The sequence below is a fragment of the Dipteris shenzhenensis genome, chromosome 8 (genome assembly GCF_047967505.1).
Source record: "Dipteris shenzhenensis isolate YYH24624 ecotype China chromosome 8, Dip_SZ_1.0, whole genome shotgun sequence".
Taxonomy (NCBI): Eukaryota; Viridiplantae; Streptophyta; class Polypodiopsida; order Gleicheniales; family Dipteridaceae; genus Dipteris; species Dipteris shenzhenensis.
In genome coordinates this window covers 48,563,426-48,582,835 of record NC_141603.1, presented here as the reverse complement: position 1 = coordinate 48,582,835, position 19,410 = coordinate 48,563,426, and the positions used below count along the sequence as shown (strand labels likewise).

Here is a 19,410-nt window from a genome sequence, read left to right as displayed (position 1 = left end):
CACCGGGCTTCCATGCATGATTACTACGAGTACAGTAAATTACTAGTCATCGGTCTTGCATGCTCAATAAAGTACTAGAGTGCATGGTAATGAGTGATCAGAGGTGACTAGGCTTCATGATTTACTTTTGTGGTAATTACTGCCTGGTGGTGGTAGCTCTCGTCAGTCGTGTCTGTGGTGGCTAAGATGCCATCGGGCAGGTAATTAATTACTAGCCACTACAGTGGTCCGCAATTACTCACCTGCCAATTACCATCACTGGGCTTGCATGCTCAGTAGAGTACTAGAGTGCATGGTAATGAGTGATTAGAGGTGAATAGGCTTCACATGTTAATTACTACCCATTGGTGGTAGCTCTCATCAGCCATGTCTATGGTGGCTAAGATGCCATCGGGCTGGTATTCATGTAAAACATAGAATTTATTTAGAAGCATAGTGCACTATGTGACCTAGAAGCTCACTTATAGTAGTTTGGATAAATCTACCAATGCTATCCATTTGTCTATAACTGTGAAGCTAACTTTTATTTAGCTTTTGTTGTGTGTTGGAAAAGGAGAGAAATATTGAACCAATTCTTGGCGAGTGTCTTCAATATCTTTGCAAGGTGGGTGATAGAGAAATTGTAAATGATTTGTAGAATATGTGATTGTCAAATAGTTTGACTCAAATGTATAGAGATCTAAGTGACTCTACACTCCCTTCAATTATGTGCACCACCACACATAGTTGTTCAAAGGGAGTTGGTAGTATGAGTGATACGATCTCACTTCAACACAATCTTCATAATCTGTTGCATATTGTTGGGAGGTACTTGGGTGGCCTAGAGTAGTTGATGTACTTATAAAGCCTATGGAACATTCAAGTGCCACGAAAGAGATCACAATAAATTATAGTGATTTGCCCCATAAAAACCACACAACTCAAAGTAACGCAACTCGAGCTCTAAAAATACAGTGGAACACACCCTCTACAAAAATGACTCATTGCCACACCTTGCCACACAATCTAATCCAAACCATGATAGACATGAGAAGGAAGTGTACAAACGTGAATTTTAGGCCTCTTCGCAAACGGTTAATGTGTTATTTTCTTAAAGAATGGGACCCCTTTCAATTGTTATAATTCATTGTGAATTAATGCCTCATAGTGTAAGTGCCATGTAGAGGATGGAGAATAGGATAGACATGCAATGTTATGTGTTTAAGTTTTTGAAACAAGTCCATACTTATTACATATCTTAAATATTTAAAGCTTTCCAACATCAACGAAAATATGGGGTTTTTATGAAACAAACTTGCACAAGTCATTAGGTGAGGTACATCACCTTTGTTAGATTAGAGATGTTTCGTCGTTCACATTTTTTTTCGTTCACTCATCTAACTAAATCGGCTTGCCTAGCACCATACTTACCGTTTTGAGGTAAAGCCCCGATTTGCGTTCTGGCTTGTCAAAAACGAAAAAAAATGTTTTACACACAGACACTCAACACACACAACGGTTTGTGGCGAAGGTACAAGTTACCATTGTTGCTAATAATCAGTCCCCCTTTTGTTGCACTGATATTGTTTGATGCTAGCATTACTTAATCGGAGGAGACTGTTCGCATGGAAGCAGCACGCTGCACCGCATTGTTAGCCAGTTCTCAATGGTACGCACAAATCTCTCTACCTCGCATAGCAGCGCAGTAAGACAGTAAACGATCCGAGAGATGAGATATGATGAGCTCTAGCCGCTCGCAGGCACCTCAAAATGAACATGTGTCAAATCTATTTGGCATTGCTGATGAATCTTGAGTCCCAACACACATTAGGGATCCTGAAAGTTGGGCATGGATCCGTCATAACGAAACACACGAAGGAGAAGAGCAACCCAATCCAGCAAAAATTCAGCCTAGGCTCCACTTTGTGTGAGGAGGAAACCGAGTACAAAGTGTATGATACTTGATTGTTCAAGCCGAAATCGTAAGCCCTCGTTCCGTCGGGCTTGAAGAGCCCATAATTTCGTTCCGATGTTGGGCCGGGCTTCAAGTCCTCATTGAACAGAGCAAAAAGGTAGGCCTGCAACGGCACATCAGGCCGCCTAGGCGTCCCTGTGTTGGATGCAAGTCGTTGAATCAGATTGCTGTTGTACGCCTGCGCATTTTGTACCGTGGCCCCGGCTTCGTCCGAGTCCCCTGCTGATGGCCAGCCGGTTTCCGACACAATTACCTCCATACTCGTGTAGCCCAAAGCCTGGAGAGCTGCGTAGATTGCATCGACCTGCGCGTCTAGCATGTTGTAGTACACGAGCCCCGTGTTTGGGTCTGTCACGCCTGCGTTGGACTCGAAGAGGACATACTGCAGAGACACGACGCTTGGGTCGGCTTTGTATGCGAAATATGGGTACGCATTGATCATGAAAGGCGACCCGATTTGGGAGAGGAACGCAAGAAGAGGCATCAAGTAAGACGATGCGATGGAGGAAACGAATAGTCCTCCGGATGGAGGAAAAGAATTGGAAAGAATTGCCAGGGAATGAGCTGTCGAGATTACAACTTGGCTAGCGAGGTCCAAGCTCACTAGCGCAGAATGGAGGTTCTGCATGGCGGGAAGCAGATTTGCCATCAGCTCGGTGTCATTGCCAGTGAAAACCTCATTGCCAACAGCTATACCGGAGATCTGAGTGCTGGGCAGGTAGCTTGCTATGTTTTGCTGTATCCAACTAATGGCAGCCTCGGTATTAGTGATACCCGCAACATCCTCGTTGCCAATACCGACAATGAATGAGATGCCGGAATTCGCAAAGGCCTGCAAGACGGTGGAGTTGGCGCTGTAGATCCTGGTTCTGATGACGGAGATCGATTGGATTATTCTAACAACCTGAGATGGAGTAGGAAGGTCGTTTGAGACCATGCCGTAGTTTATTCCGACGTTCGCGGTGTTCGAAACTGCGCAGCAAGGGACGAGAGTGGAGCCTGCAAAAGCCTCGCCACAATGCCGAAATTTATAACCAGTCCACTGTGTGAGAGTCTAAATATTGTTACCTTCAGATCTAAAGCGACTTTTAACATGGCATTGCACAGATTGAAAGGGAAAACCATTCTAGCAATCTATATGAGCGTGAAATCCGCCGTGAAAATTTTTCGGTCGTTGAGGAGAAAGAGCCGTAAATAGTTTTAGAAACAAACCTGTGAGAATGTGAAGGAGGAGGAGCGTCGCGAGGGATGTGGAGCTCCAAGAGCGGCAGGCTTTGGACCTGCCGTGGCGGAGCTGCAAGATAACAACCATGGTTGGAGAAAGCGGGTGCAGCAAGGAGGGATTGGAAAGAGCGGTGGTACAGAGATGAATTGTGCACCGTCAAAGCGCCATCGCTCGTTTGCTCAACCAGATCTCGCTCATTTGCTCAACCAAATCTCGCTCATTTGCTCAACCAAACCAGTGTCATGAACTCCTGTACTACCAGCACGACGACGTTCTGCTGAGGGTGGCCAGGAAAGAAGGCGATGCGAGAAGGCAGGGATGGGAAGGAATGTGAGGAGGGGGAAAGCGATGATGAGTGGATGGATAGATGAAGAAGAAGGCAGGGAGGACGGAGGAGGGGGAGATGAAGAGGACGAAGGAGGCAAAGAAAGCTGGGAGGATCGAAGGCAAAGGGAGTAGACGACACAACGTACGAGACGAGGCTGTCGCAAATCTATTATCTAATAAGCTTGTTTTGCAGATTTGAGAGCGGAATCAAAGAGAAAAGGTGGCGGTGACGACCGTCCCTGCTCATAGAATCCCAGCAAATGCAATCACCAGTAACTGACTAAAAAGCTGACACCACACGACGCACAACCTCCCATATGCTTCCCCTCATGCATTCGCTGGTGAAAGTCACGGTACTGTGACGGATTTACAATGTCACATGTACTCGGAAAGATCTACAAACTCATAGAAGAGCTAATGCAATGTAATAACCAATTTCTCATCACATCTACAATGTCAGCTTAGGTTGAACGTTTATTTTCATTTGCAGACTCACACCTCCTCCTCCTCCTCCTCCAAGTGGAATTCTAGGAATTCAAGCACTTTCCCGTTCAGTCCACGTTAAGTGTTTGTTTTCATCTCCTATATGTATGGGGAATTAATTACTGTGGAACCCAAATCAACCTCATCACCTTTCCTCTACAAAGCTCGCTGATCAGCTCCTTATCGACAACTCAACCCTGCTGCTCGCACCTCTCACAGATCTCTTGCTTCCAATCCACGCATTCCCTCATCTCTTGGAGGAAATCGGACAAATGTATCCTTGCTGATCGACTCCCTGGCCCCTACCTCGCTTGCTAGCTAGCTTGCACCTTGTATCCCAACCATGCAACCTTCCTCTGATCCTCCTTCCTCTCCCATTTTAGCATCCATGGTCGGTCGATCTGCTAGTCTCCCACACTGGCTGACGACCGCCTCAATATCAGAATAATCCCGCTATGGCGCGTCGTGATTGTCGATTTCGCTACGATGTCGGCATCTAAAGTTTAAACGCACTATCACGTCGTAAACTAATCGTCAACTAGCCGAGAATGATGCACGTCCACGCAAGTCCCGGTTCCCGGACAGACAAGAATCGAATTGGAGCTCGCACTGCTAATAACTTCGTGCAGTCTGTGGCGCAGGGCAGATGTTTTAAATTTATTGCACTGCGTGCACCTTGTGATTCCACGATCGTCATCGCCATCCGATCCGGATCCCACCTGGCGCTCACCTAGTGAAATTCTATAACGATATTTACAAAGTGTGATTCAACAAACCCTTTTTACTAATGCGGATTGGCAGTCGATTCAGATGGTTGAAACGTCCTGAAGTAGCTAGGGTGTTTTAAAATTTATACGTATATTTCGACTGCGATTCTAGATGAGACGACCGAGCGTTCAACCAACTGCAGTTTGAGCACGCATGGCTATCGAAGGATTGTGAATCAAACAAGCCGCCTTGCAGGTTGCGAGTCGCGATTCTAGAAAACTGCGGATTGGACGCACGGATGAGATCAGGAGTCAGGACAATGGAAGCGTTCAAAAAGATGGTTAAAGGTTAAAATATAGTCTTACCTCAATCCGTCTTTCAGTCCACCGCTTCATCAAATTAGCCGCTCTGCAGGAGAAAACTGTCGGATTCAAGATCTAACATCAAATGATCTCCACGACGGCGACATGGCAGCGGCGGTCGATCAACAATGATCACACTCAGTCGAAACTAACCCCATTAAGCTAACTTCAACGGATCTTCATGTACAGGCTGAAATTTCTTGAATGGAACGATAAGTGATGCGAAATCTTCAACGGAAACAGCTCAGCTGTCCACTAAGGGAAACGTGAAACGGCGAAAAAGCCACGTTGCAACGGCAATTGGGCCGCCCACGTTACGATAATTCACGAGCAGCTATCCACCTACGAATGCTACTAAAGAGTAGCCTTTCTATTGTTGTAGCTTTTAATTTATTAATTCAAAGGGATTGTACCTATCCACGTTGTCTGCAAGTTTCCGCCATACTTCACGAACAGTATGCAAGCTCCTACGATTGCTCATAATAAGAATAGCTTTCTATCGTACTTTCCATTTAACAAATTGGAACAACCGTTTCCTCTACACCTTTGCTTCCCCCATCCGTTTAGGGGTGCTCTATCGTAATTGGGGTGGTTTACCTCTAGACCTTTGCAAAGTTGAAGTTTGCACTTTTGTTTTGTTTTGCACTCTTCTTTAATTTCAGCAAATTGGATCTATCCAATGCTCATGTAACAAGGTGGCAAATCAAATATGTTTAAAGAAGCTTTTGTAGATAGATGGGAAACTACCCCACAAAGCACTCTTCTAAGGCGAGGTAGCATCCTAATAAGTACATGTCATCAAGTAACCCCCTAAATGATATTATACATCACATAGTTACCTAAGAACATTTCCTTTTACATCCATCTCATGTTGCATGCCAACTTCTTACATAATATATACCTTATTTCAACTCAATAAGCCATTTTCACATATAAAATTTTCATCTATTCTTCTCCTTACCTGTGATTCACTAGCTTTTAAATTTTACTTTTGTTATACTCTCTACCCGGTAGCTCACTTGATGAAACCCTTTTTCTTATCTATTATATTGATTTTTTATCGGTTGCTCCACTTATGATCCCACCATGCTTGGACACATCAAAAGCAATCATCACTTTTAGCTCGTGAAGATCTTACTATTTTCTCTTCCTCAAATGCCTTGGTATGTTAAGATCTTTTTCGAGGTTCAAAGTCCAACCGTTGGGAAGGATCCACATATGATAGACATGGAATAAACTTTTCATCCCCTCTGGATAAGTGTTTGTGCTATTCATTAGGCATACTCACTACCATATTATTAAGCTTATAAGGGATGTAGTGTGCTAGCATAGTAGCCAATTATTCTCTCTCTCTCTCTCTCTCTCTCTCTCTATATATATATATATTTATTTATTTATTTATTTATTTATTTATTTTTATTTTTATTTATATATACCGTATACATGTCTAAACATATATTAAGGACAAGTCAACATTTTGCATGAGCATAGTTTATTATGTCATGCTAAATATAGTTTATAAACATTTTTTTAGGCATTTGAACAAGTAAAAGTATGTATAATCCACATACATGTTGAATATGTTCCGTGCATAAGGTGATGATCATAAACCCCATACTAATAGTTAAATATAATATTATATACAAATACTACTATAAAATGTGGCAAAAGTAGAAAAGCAAAGGAAAAACATACAATAAATCAAAGTTTTTAGTATTAACTTTAGAATTTAGGTTGTTGTTATTAGCATTATAACGTGTTGATTCATGCACGTTTTCATATTCAAAACCTCAACATAATTAAGTGACAATTTGCCTCCATGTATAAAAAAAATCTTTGCACAAGTTGATTTTTCCTTTGAAAGTAAGATATGTGCATGAAATTATGTCTTATTTGGTCTCCATTGGAATTTCTCCTATGGCTATGGCAAAACCGATTCATTAAGTATCAATGGTCATGTGTATATTGAACTTGTGCCATATGTCTACAATGGAAATACCTACTCTTATTGGGATTGGGATTGGGATCCATAAGCCTTAAGTTGCAAACTATAATTGTGTTCATCACACAAATCATAACCATGCGGGAGAAAAATGTCTTATATGCAAAGCTCTGTAGTATGCAAGATCAAAGGATGAAAAAACAATCATTAAAGCTTACTAATGGTAGGTCAATGTTAGTTTTCAAATTTGATCATAGACCTTAAAATTCATTCCATTAGAAATCTTAGACTTCATCAATATTTAACTCCAAGGAATGCCCATGATGAGGTAGAGATTCTATTTTAGTTTTATCAGATTAAATTAGTCTAGGAACATTTTCTTAGAAGGGAAAACTAGAAGGGTTGGGGGTAACCGATAAAAGATCCATGTATATCATACACAACACACACAATGCATCCATAGACGCATTTACTAAATTTGAAAAAAAAGTGATGGGTATGTCTATTAGCACATTTATTAACGCATCTACAGACCCATGTCTGAAGGTGCATCTATATAATAGAGAGATGTGCATATAGACGTGCTATTAGACGCTCTGTAGAAATTTTTTTAAAAAAAAGAAAGATATGCTTATAGACGCTGAGTAGATGCTATGTAGAATTTTATTAAAAAAACAAAATGCTATGTGGTTGAACAGAATCCCATTTCTACAATGTGCAATGCAATTCTTACAACAACAACATTTTAATTTGCACAATTCCATGTACGTCTATAGCTATTGGTAATTCATTATATATTATTAAATAAGATAAGGGACGAAGAACTGGAATTTAAAGTACATATATTATTAAAGGATCATATACAAGCTGACGATTACAATTATAAATAAAACATTACAACTCCAAAACATTTACATCACAAAGCATTCATTGATAAAACATTGTGTAAGGAAATTGAATGTCGAAAAAATAAGAGGAGTATATATTAATTCATAGCCCAAAAAGTGCTTGTATATCTCGCGGGATTCACCTCACAAAATTTTAGTGTACCACTGCATGCATTCAAAAGGAGGGGTATTTTAATTCAAACTTTTGAAAAACTTTAACATGATTATAGTAACAAGAGGGGTTTTTAAATTCAACTTTAGAAAAGAATCACACAGTACATAAGTAAAGAGGGGTGCTTTTATTAACAAAAAAAATTTAGCTGAGGGGTTTTTTTAATTCCCATTAAATGCACCTGATACCTAGGGTTTCTTAGTAGTTCATCCCCTGAGTTGTATATACAAATAGCACGAAGCCAAGCTACCTGTGGCTTAAAGTGTAAAAAAGAATAGCTAGCACTACTTCTATGACTAATCGAAAGTTCCCGTCTTCTTCATTGCCTTCTTCCTCCTCAGTATCCTCGTTTTCTTCCTCCTCAATATCCCCAAGAGCCTATAAACGAGGGACAACATCTATCAATGTATGAAATATCAAATATTTATTTACAACATTTACATTTTTAAAGTAATTTTAAATACTTGTAAGGGTGCTCCAGTGCCCGGATATACTGCTCCTTAGTAATCAACCCCTCATCATAGAAGTGCCTCCAAGTATGTCATCTGCAATGTCCACGATGGTAGGCTATCTCAGAAGGAGTGGGATATCTGCCCATGATATCAAGCTACAAGATGACACAATTTGTAGAGGGGTTAGTACAAAGGACCAACCTCTTAATAAACCACATAAACACAATATATTTTGAGATCGATACTTACGAATTGGGCCTCCCATGACACAATACCCCATGCTCCAAAATGCATGTTTCCATATCGCTCCATCTAGATCCGTCATGCCTCCATGTGCTGCATACTAGGGTCCGCTTTCGCTACCTTCGTGGCTTTCTTTCACTCACGCTTATGAGCGGTGTGTGGCTGGCCCCTTGGTGATTGTCCTCTCTCTCTCCTGACAATCTCGTCTAGTGTCTGCCTCGTAAACAAAGACCTCTTATTGGCAAGGATAGTGGTAATCTTTGTCTTTGCCCATTTGTCAGTGAACTCAAGATGTTCTGGATTAGGATACCTCCTGTGTAAAGTCTTGATGGTATCCTCAGCCAAACTTTCTTTATGCTCTTTGAATGGAATAAAGCAATCTCTATAGTTGTTATGAACTAAGAGTGCATGAAGGACATGACGTCCTTCTCCCATGCATCCTACAAGATGCCGCCCGTCTCAATGATATCATGGTAGATCGTACCATCACCCTCTGCTGGCTCGTCTGGTGTGGGGTGGTCTGGAGTCTATACTCTCAAGTCATGAGGGGGGTTTTGAGTGCTCGTCATGTATGAATATAACTCCTATGGAGTGGGAGGGTGCCCTATAATGTTATATAATTACTGTAAAAAGGCATCTCGGGGGTCAGGCAAGCCTCCTAAAAAGCTTCTTGGCCACATGATTTTTGAGATATGGAGCTCCACTTGTGATATGCTAGGCTGACCGTTGTGCATTTATGTCACCGACTTGTTAGCTGTAGATGTGGTTGGTACACCACTCATGAATAATAGCTGGATGACAACTATCTTTATGTACTCTAGTTAGTGGCTCAATTAGTATCCCACCTTAGTTAGCTGAGTTTGGTTTGAGACCCACATGTAGGGTTCACCTATTCCTTTTGTACTAAGAGAGAGTTCTTTTGGCTTTCACAACTAAGAAGAGGAAAATTGTTTTTAGCCTCCACCTTTGTGTGTATTCCCCCATTGTGTATGTGAGAAAGCTACAAGTGAGACTCCTTACTTTTCTCCCACTCTCTTCACATGGTATCAGAGCTCGGTTCATGGTAAGGAGCTCAAGAAAGCAAACCAAGTTCACTGTGTCTTGGTAAGAGGATCAGTGTTGCTTTCCTTTTTCAAGTTTGGGAGCAAATCTATGTAGGTAGCACAGCCAAAAAGTGCAAGAGTGCACTGTCTCAGATGAGGATGCCCTTCGTGGTGTGGCGAGAGAGCAGTATATGCTACGGACAAGGGCAAAGCCCTTGGTGACATTATTTTTTTGATTCGAGGCCATTTCAGGGCCCATTTTAGTGGCAAAAGTTTTTTGCAGGCACTCCAAAAAATACCCTGTTTTTACTATGCGACCACTGTTCTGCACGTTGGTGAAAAGTTGCCACAAAAATTGCATTGTATGCCTGTGCATAGAGATATTGGGAGTGACAGAATCATTCTTATTGCCTGTTGATGCATAATCATCACTAGGAAGTGACTGTGTGGTCAAATACCACTTTTTGTATGTAAGAAAGCTGCAAGTGAGATTCCTTACATCTCTCCCACTCTCTTCACATGGTATTAGAGCTCAGTTCGTGGTAAGGAGCTCAAGAAAGCAAACCAAGTTCACGATGTCTTGGTAAGAGGATTAGTGTTGCTTTCCTTTTTTGAGTTTGGGAGCAAATCTCTATAGGTAGCACAGCCGGAAAGTGCAAGAGTGTGCTGTCTCAGATTGGGATGCCCTTCGCGGTGTGGCGAGAGGACATTATTCTCTTGATTCGAGGCCATTTTGAGGCCCATTTTGGTGGTGGAAGTTTTTCACAGGCACTGAGAAAAGTGCCCTATTTTTTATGTGCAACCACTATTCCGTAGGTCGATGAAAAGTTGCTGCAAAAATTGCATTATATGCCTATGCGCAGAGATATTGGGAGTGACACAATCATTCTTATTGCCTGTTGATGCAAGATCGTTACTAGGAAGTGACTATGTGGTCAAATACCACTTTCGTCAGTTTTGCAGATTTGCCCTTGTGAGGTAGAAGTTGTGATTTTTGCAATGACATAATATAATTTTTGCAGTGTTCTATAATGGCGTCTGATGCTCTTTCACAAATTGTCACTGAAAAGCTTGACAAGAACAACTTCCAAGCATGGAAGTTTAGAATGATGAATTTTCTTAAGGGAAAAGGCTATTGGGAGTTGATTACTGGAGTTGAACAAGAACTAGTTATTCCTAATGTTCCCAATCAACAGGTCCAGTTGCAGGCATTTAAAGGCTCGCATGAGAAAGCCAGAAAAGTTATGTACTAGCTGTCTATCAGTATTTCAGACTCTATGATTATGCATATTCAGGATGCAAGCATGCCAAAGGAGGCATGGGATACTTTGACAAAAATGTATAGCACAAATACGCAAGCTAGGAAAATCCAACTCAAGCATGAGTTGCATAATGTGCAGAGAGAAAATATGAGCATCAATGACTACCACATGAAGGTGAAGAAGATTGCAGATGCACTTGCTTCCATTGGGTCGCCAGTGGAAGATGATGATTTAGTTTCTGTGACCTTGAATGGTCTAGGAAAGGATTATGCACAATTCCGGACATCCATTGTCGTCCGTGAGAAATTTCCTAATTTTGAGGAGTTGATTGCTCTTCTAATTTTTGAAGAGCAGAGAAATGGTGGTGCATCTTCTTCAGGAGAAACTTCAAAAGAAACTATCTTCTACTCAAATGCTAGAAGAGGTAGAGGTAGAGGTAGAGGTAGAGGTATAGCAGGCCGATCTGGAAGCTGTGGCAAAAATCAAAATATGTAGCAAATTCAAGAAAACCAGTCCTATGGAGGAGCACGTGGTTGTTGAGATATCGAGCTCCACTCGCGATATGCCAGGGTGACCGTTGTGTATTTATGTCACCGACTTGTTAGCTGGAGATGCGATTGGTACACCACCCACGAATAATAGCTGGATTACAGCTATCCTTATCTACTCTAGTTTGTGGCTCAGTTAGTACGCCACCTTAGTTAAGTTGAGTTTGGTTTGAGACCCACATATAGGGTTCTTCTATTTCTTTGTACCAGAGTTCTTTTGGCTTTCACAACTAAGAAGAGGAAAACTATTTTCAGCCTCCACCTTTGTGTGTATTCCCCCATTGTGATTGTAAGAAAGCCTCAAGTGAGACTCCTTCCCTCTCTCCCACTATCTTCACATGGTATCAGAGCCTTGTTCGTGGTAAGGAGCTCAAGAAAGCAAACCAAGTTCGCGGTGTCCTGGTAAGAGGACCAGTGTTGCTTTCCTATTTCGAGTTTGGGAGCAAATCTCTGCAGGTAGCATAGCTAGAAGTGCAAGAGTGCATTGTCTCAGATTGAGACGCCCTTCGTGGTGTGGCGAGAGTGCAGTATATGCTGTGAGGCCATCTCGGGGCCCATTTTGAAGGCGGAAGTTCTTCACAGGCACTCAGAAAAAGGCCCTGTTTTGGCTATGCGACCACTGCTCGGCTAGTCGATGAAAAGTTACCGCAGAATTTGCATCGTATGCCTGTGTGTAGAGATATTGGGAGTTGCAGATTCATGCTTGTTGCCTGTTGATGCAAAATCGTCACTAGGAAGTCACTGTGTGGTGAAATACCACTTTCGTCAGTTTTGCAGATCTGCCCGTGTGAGGCAAAAGCTGTGTTTTTTGCAGTGACAGAATATTTTGCGGTGTTCTAAAATGGCATCTGATTCTCTTTCACAAATTGTCACTGAAAAGCTTGACAAGAACAACTTCCAGGCATGGAAGTTTAGAATGACGAATTTCCTTATGGGAAAAGGCTATTGGGAGTTCATTACAGGAAATGAAGAAGAACCTGTTCTTCCTAATGTTCCCAATCAACAGGAAATGCAGGCATTTAAAGGATGGCATGAGAGAGCGAGGAAAGTTATGTACTGGCTATCTATCAGTATTTCGGACTCCATGATTGTGCATATTCAGGATGCAAGTATGCCAAAGGAGGCATGGGATACTTTGGCAAAAATGTACAGCACAAATACGCCAGCCAGGAAAATGCAGCTCAAGCAGGAGCTGCACAATGTGCAGAGAGAAAATATGAGCATCAATGACTACCACATGAAGGTGAAGAAAATTGCGGATGCACTTGCTTCCATTGGGTCGCCAGTGGATGATGACGATTTAGTTTCTGTGACCTTGAATGGTCTAGGAAAGGATTATGCACAGTTCCGGACATCCATTGCCGTCCGTGAAAAATTTCCTGATTTTGAGGAGTTGATTGCTCTTCTAATTTCTGAAGAGCAGAGAAATAATGGTGCATCTTCTTCAGCAAGAACTTCAAAAGAAACTGTCTTCTACTCAAATGCTGGCAGAGGTAGAGGCAGAGGTAGAGGAGGCTGATCTGCAGGCCATGGTAGAAATTAGAATATGCAGCAAATGCAAGAAAACCAGTCCTATGCAGGAGGACATGGTAACTCTAGAGGCAGGGGGAGCCAAAGAGGTCATGGTGGATGGCAGAGAGGCCAAAATGCAAACAGGAATGTTGAATGCTACTACTGTGGTAAAATGGGGCATATGGCTAAAGACTGCTACAAAAAGCAGAATGACATTATGAATGGAAAATTGCAGCAAGGCAATTATGCATCCTCTAGTAGACAGGGTGATGACAGAAATGAGCATTTGTTTATGGTGTAGCATATGACAAATTCTGTGACAAGTGCAGAAGAAAGCAATGATGTGTGGTATGTTGACTCAGGTGCATCAAACCACATGGCAGGTCATGCTAAATGGATGCAGGATGCAAGGAAAATGGAAAAACCAGGATTTGTGGAGACTAGTGATGATACTGCACATCCTATTATGCAGATTGGCAAAATTCCTTTGTCTATGCAGGTTGGAAAAAAGAAATACTTATCTGATGTATTTCATGTCCCAACATCACCAAGAACCTGGTTTCTGTTGGTTAGATGGTTGAGCAGGGCTTGCACATCAGATTTAATCCTCATGGATGCTTTGTTGAGGATATGAAAAATAATGGTCGCTTGATAGCAAAAGGAAAGAAGAAGGGCAGGATGTTTACGTTGGATGCGGACATGCCTGAATTGAGTGCAGCAATGTTTGCACATGGGACAGGTGTAGTTGCAGATATTGATATTTGGCACAAACGCATTGGTCATGTTAATATACAGTGACTTAAATCAATGCAAGCCCAAAATATTGTTGCAGGATTGCCTAAATTCAAGGTTGCAGAAATGCACAAGGTTTGTGAAGCCTATCAATTTGGGAAACAGGCAAGAAAACCTTTTCCTAGGCATGTTCAAGAGAGTAAAAAGCCATTGGAATTAATCCACTCTGATGTGTGGACTACTAAAGCTGCATCTATTGGAGGCTGTCACTATTTTGTCACATTTATTGATGACTTCAGCAGAAAACTTTGGGTGTATTTTATGAAAAAGAAAAGTGAAGTGTTTGGGCACTTCAAAGCTTTTAAAGCTATGGTTGAAAAAGAAACAGGCCAACAAATAAAATGCCTAAGGTCAGATGCAGGGGGAGAGTACCTCTCAAATGAGTTTGCAAGGTTCTTGCAGGAGCATGGTATAAAGCAGCAATATTCATGCAGTCATACCCCACAGCAAAATGGAATTGCAGAAAGGAAAAACAGGCATATTGGAGAGGTATCTCGGGCTATGCTAAATGAAAAAGATCTACCAGATTATTATGTGGCTGAAGTAGTTGCTACAGTAGTTTATATAATGAATAGGACTCCCACTGCAGCAATACATGGCATGACGCCAGAGGAGATGTATACTAGTAGGAAACCAGATATTTCTCATTTGAAAATTTTTGGTTGCATTGCCTATGTCCATGTGCTAGATGAGTTGAGGTCCAAGTTGGATCCAAAAGCTGAGAAGTGCATCTTTATTGGTTATTCTCTGCAGCAGCAGATAGGGTATAGATGCTATAACCCCTCTACTCGTAAGTTTACAGTGAGCAGAGATGTTGTTTTTGATGAGATGAGCAGCTGGTATAAACCAGTACACCATTCTCCACTAGTGGTTGTCTAGACGAACTAAACTTATAGATTGACATTCCACTACATAGAAGAATGCACATTACCACTATGGAGAATGGCAGTAGGATAATGGAAAAAGTGCCAATGCACATGTGAGTTTAGGATTCCTTGTGCATGTTTTCAGATCATGGTATGAGATTGGCACCACTGCCATGCTCCACTGATGGCATTCTCCACAGAGATTGACACAAATCCATATGATCTCTACACAGCGGAGACAGTGATCACTACATAGAAGAATGCACATGTGAGTTTAGGCTTCTCAATGCCATTTCTTAGGGCCTAATAAGAGATTGGCACCACTTCCATTCTCCACTTGTACAAATGTTCACCCTACTATTCTAGGAGGGGTATTTCAGTGATCATAGGAGAGTGGTGTCCTATTCCATTCCACATGTGAGTTTGATGATCTCAGTGTCATTATGTAGTTGCAAGCATGAGATTGGCACCACTGCCGTTCTCTGCTAGTGGTAGTCTAGACAAACTGAACCTATAGATTGACATTCCACTAATTTTATTGGCTGCAGTAGGATAATGGCAAAAGTCCCAATGCACATGTGAGTTTAGGATTCCTTGTGCATGTTTTTAGGTCATGGTATGAGATTAGCACCATTGCCATTCTCCACTGGTGGCATTCTCCACAGAGATTGACACAATTCCATATGATCTCTACACAACGGAGACAGTGATCACTACATAGAAGAATGCACATGTGAGTTTAGGTTTCTAAATGCCATTTCTTAGGGCCTAATAAGAGATTGGCAGCACTACCATTCTCCACTTGTACAAATGTTTACCCTACTATTCTAGGAGGGGTATTCCAGTGATCATAGGAGAGTGGTGTCCGATTCCAATCCACATGTGAGTCTGATGATCTCAGTGTCATTATGTAGGTGCAACCATGAGTTTGGCATCACTGCCATTCTCGACTAGTGGTTGTCTAGACAAACTCAACCTATAGATTGACATTCCACTACATAGAAGAATGCACATTACCACTACGGAGAATGGCAGTAGGATAATGGCAAAAGTGCCAATGCACATGTGAGTTTAGGATTCCTTGTGCATGTTTTCAGGTCATGGTATGAGATTGGCCCCACTCCTATTCTCCACTGATGGCATTCTCCACACAGATTGACACAAATCCATATGATCTCTACACAGCGGAGACAGTGATCACTACATAGAAGAATGCACATGTGAGTTTAGGCTTCTCAATGCCATTTATTAGGGCCTAATAAGAGATTGGCACCAGTGCCATTCTCCACTTGTACAAATGTTTACCCTACTATTCTAGGAGGGGTATTCCAGTGATCATAGGAGAGTGGTGTCCTATTCCATTCCACATGTGAGTTTGATGATCTCAGAGATTGACACAATTCCATATGATCTCTACATAGCGGAGACAGTGATCACTACATAGAAGAATGCACATGTGAGTTTAGGATTCCTTTATATGTTTTCAGGTCATGGTATGAGATTGGCACCACTCCCATTCACCACTGGTGGCATTCTCCATAGAGATTGATACAATTCCATATGATCTCTGTACATGTGAGTTTAGGCTTCTCAATGCCATTTCTTAGGGCCTAATAAAATATTGGCACCACTGCCATTCTCCACTTGTACAAATGTTTACCCTACTATTCTAGGAGGGGTATTCCAGTGATCATAGGAGAGTGGTGTCCTATTCCATTCCACATGTGAGTTTGATGATCTCAGTGTCATTATGTAGTTGCAAGCATGAGATTGGCACCACTGCCATTCTTCGCTAGTAGTAGTCTAGACAAATTGAACCTATAGATTGACATTCCACTAATTTTATTGGCTACAGTAGGATAATGGCAAAAGTGCCAATGCACATGTGAGTTTAGGATTCCTCTCGGATTCCTTGTGCATGTTTTCAGGTCATGGTATGAGATTAGCACCACTGCCATTCTCCACTGGTGGCATTCTCCACAGAGATTAACACAATGCCATATGATCTCTACACAGCGGAGACAGTGATCACTACATAGAAGAATGCACATGTGAGTTTAGGCTTCTCAATGCCATTTCTTAGGGCCTAATAAGAGATTGGCACCACTGCCATTCTCCACTTGTACAAATGTTTACCCTACTATTCTAGGAGGGGTATTCCAGTGATCATAGGAGAGTGGTGTCCAATTCCAATCCACATGTGAGTTTGATGATCTTAGTGTCATTATGTAGGTGCAACCATGAGTTTGGCATCACTGCCATTCTCCACTAGTGGTTGTCTAGACAAACTAAACCTATAGATTGACATTCCACTACATAGAAGAATGCACATTACCATTAGTGGAGAATGGCAGTAGGATAATGGCGAAAGTGCCAATGCACATGTGAGATTGGCACCACTGCCATTCTCCACTGGTGGCATTCTCCATAGAGATTGACACAATTCCATGTGATCGCTGCATATGTGAGTTTAGGCTTCTCAATGCCATTTCTTAGGGCCTAATAAGAGATTGGCACCACTGCCATTCTCCACAGAGATTGACACAATTCCATATGATCTTTGCACATGTGAGTTTAGGCTTCTCAATGCCATTTCTTAGGGCCTAATAAGAGATTGGCACCACTGCCATTCTCCACTTGTACAAATGTTTACCCTACTATTCTAGGAGGGGTATTCCAGTGATCATAGGAGAGTGGTGTCCTATTCTATTCCACATGTGAGTTTGATGATCTCAGTGTCATAGTGTAGTTGCAAGAATGAGATTGGCATCACTGCCATTCTCTGCTAGTGGTAATCTAGACAAACTGAACCTATAGATTGACATTCCACTACATAGAAGAATCCACATTACCACTAGCGGAGAATGGCAGTAGGATAATGGCAAAAGTGCCAATGCACATGTGAGTTTAGGATTCCTTGTGCATGTTTTTAGGTCATGGTATGAGATTGGCACCTGGAGAGAGTAGGCTACATGCAACCGCATCTCTTCTAACTTTTTGAGGTCGACTAGCTGTTGTGCTAGTGCATTTTCTATGAGTCTTCCCTTCACGGCAAGACAGATGCTAGGCACTACATACTCCATTGGCATTACTACCTCCACCCCGAAGGCTAACCTAAAGGGGGTACAATGTGTGGCCACTTTGTAGGAGGTCCTGTAGGCCCATAACATTGCTATGAGCTTATGCTCCTAGTTGGTACAATTGGCTTCTACCGTACATGTGATGATCTTACAGCATGTTTTGTTGGAGCTGTTGGCCAAGCCATTTTCCCTAGGGTAGTATGGCATTGACTTCCTATGAATGATCATAAACTCACTAGTCAGGATTGCTATTGTTTCGTTGAGGAAGTGAGTTCCTCGGTCGCTAACTAACTCCAATGGACATCTGAACCATGTAATGACTTGTTCATATAAGAATTTGGTGATGGATCTTACATCAGCCTTCACCATGGCTCTTCCTTCTACCCACTTGGTGAGGTAGTCGGTGGCTAGGATGATGTATCTAGACCCAGTCCCCCTAGCTATTGCCAGGCTTATGAGACCAATGAAATTGATGCCCCATTTTTCAAAGGTTTGGTCGGCCAAGATTCCAGTTAGGGGCATCATGTCTACCTTGTGTGGGATTTGGATACGTTGGTAGGGATCGCATCATTTGATGCATTCGGCCACACCTCCGAAGAGTGTCGACACTAAAGACTAGCTTGCACCACTTTAGTGTTGTAAAAATGACCTCCTATGATTCCTAAGTGGGCTTCTTCAAGCACATTGATGTATTCATGTTCACACATGTATTTTTGTAGTATGCCATCCTTGCCCATGCAGTATAGTTGGCCTGCTATCAGCTGATATGATGCTGCGTCCTTAATGAGTTTGTGGGCTCTATCCTTCTTAAGGGCTAGGGGTAATCCGTTGGCCAATTTTGGTGGCCCATTTGGGAATGATGTTAAGGAAGAAGAGAGAAGCATCAGGGAGGTCATCTTCTACTCCCATTTGAGCCTCACCATTCGGGATCCTCGCTAGGTGGTCAGCGAGGACGTGGGTTTTTCCTTTACCTACATCGATTGTGAAGTTGAATTCTAGCAGGATCAGCATCCACCTAGTGATGCGTCCCATCAAGCAGGGTTTGTTGACCAAGTATAGCAATGCTTGATGGTCCACGAAGAAGAAAAGCTTATTAGCCAACAAGTAGTGCCTGAACTTCTTTACTACTGCATAGACCATGGCGAGACCTTCCCTTTTGGTGGTAGTGTAGTTAACCTCGGCCTTGTTTAGTTGGCGGCTTGCAAAGTATACTTGGTAATCTAAATTATGCTCCCCAGGTTGGGCTAACACACATCCAATGGTGGCAAAGTTAGAGGCATCAATATGGACATGGAACATTAAATTCCATTTGGGGCTAGAGCTAGTTTAAGGGTTTCAAAAGGTGTTTGGCGTTCCTTGGTCCACCAAAGGATACTAGTAGTTTGTATAATGGGTGGGTTATGTTCTCATAGAACAAGATGAATCTCCAATAATAGCTCATGTGGTAAATCATTGGACTCCCTTGGCATTGGTGGGGGGTGGTAACTCCAAGATGAGTTTGATTTTATTATGGTCCATAGAGATTCCATTCTAGGACACTATGTGGCCCGAG

The 19,410-nt window shown here is 42.1% G+C and overlaps 1 protein-coding gene across 2 annotated transcripts; it reads right to left on the bottom strand.

Annotated features, from left to right (window-relative positions):
- Positions 1 to 1,307: 1,307 nt before the first annotated feature.
- Positions 1,308 to 3,654, bottom strand: LOC147899611 (glucan endo-1,3-beta-glucosidase 11-like). Of its 2 annotated transcripts, XM_087378319.1 has the most exons (3): positions 3,334 to 3,654; positions 3,167 to 3,248; positions 1,308 to 2,953 (listed from the first exon to the last, which is right to left on the bottom strand). In XM_087378319.1, exon 3 carries the CDS (start codon positions 2,889 to 2,891, stop codon positions 1,767 to 1,769), a length of 1,125 nt encoding a protein of 374 aa, XP_087234445.1. In that variant the 5' UTR covers positions 2,892 to 2,953; positions 3,167 to 3,248; positions 3,334 to 3,654; the 3' UTR covers positions 1,308 to 1,766. The 2 variants fall into 2 exon arrangements, with proteins under 2 accessions (XP_087234445.1, XP_087234444.1); XM_087378318.1 differs by having other exon boundaries at positions 3,167 to 3,654.
- Positions 3,655 to 19,410: the final 15,756 nt, after the last annotated feature.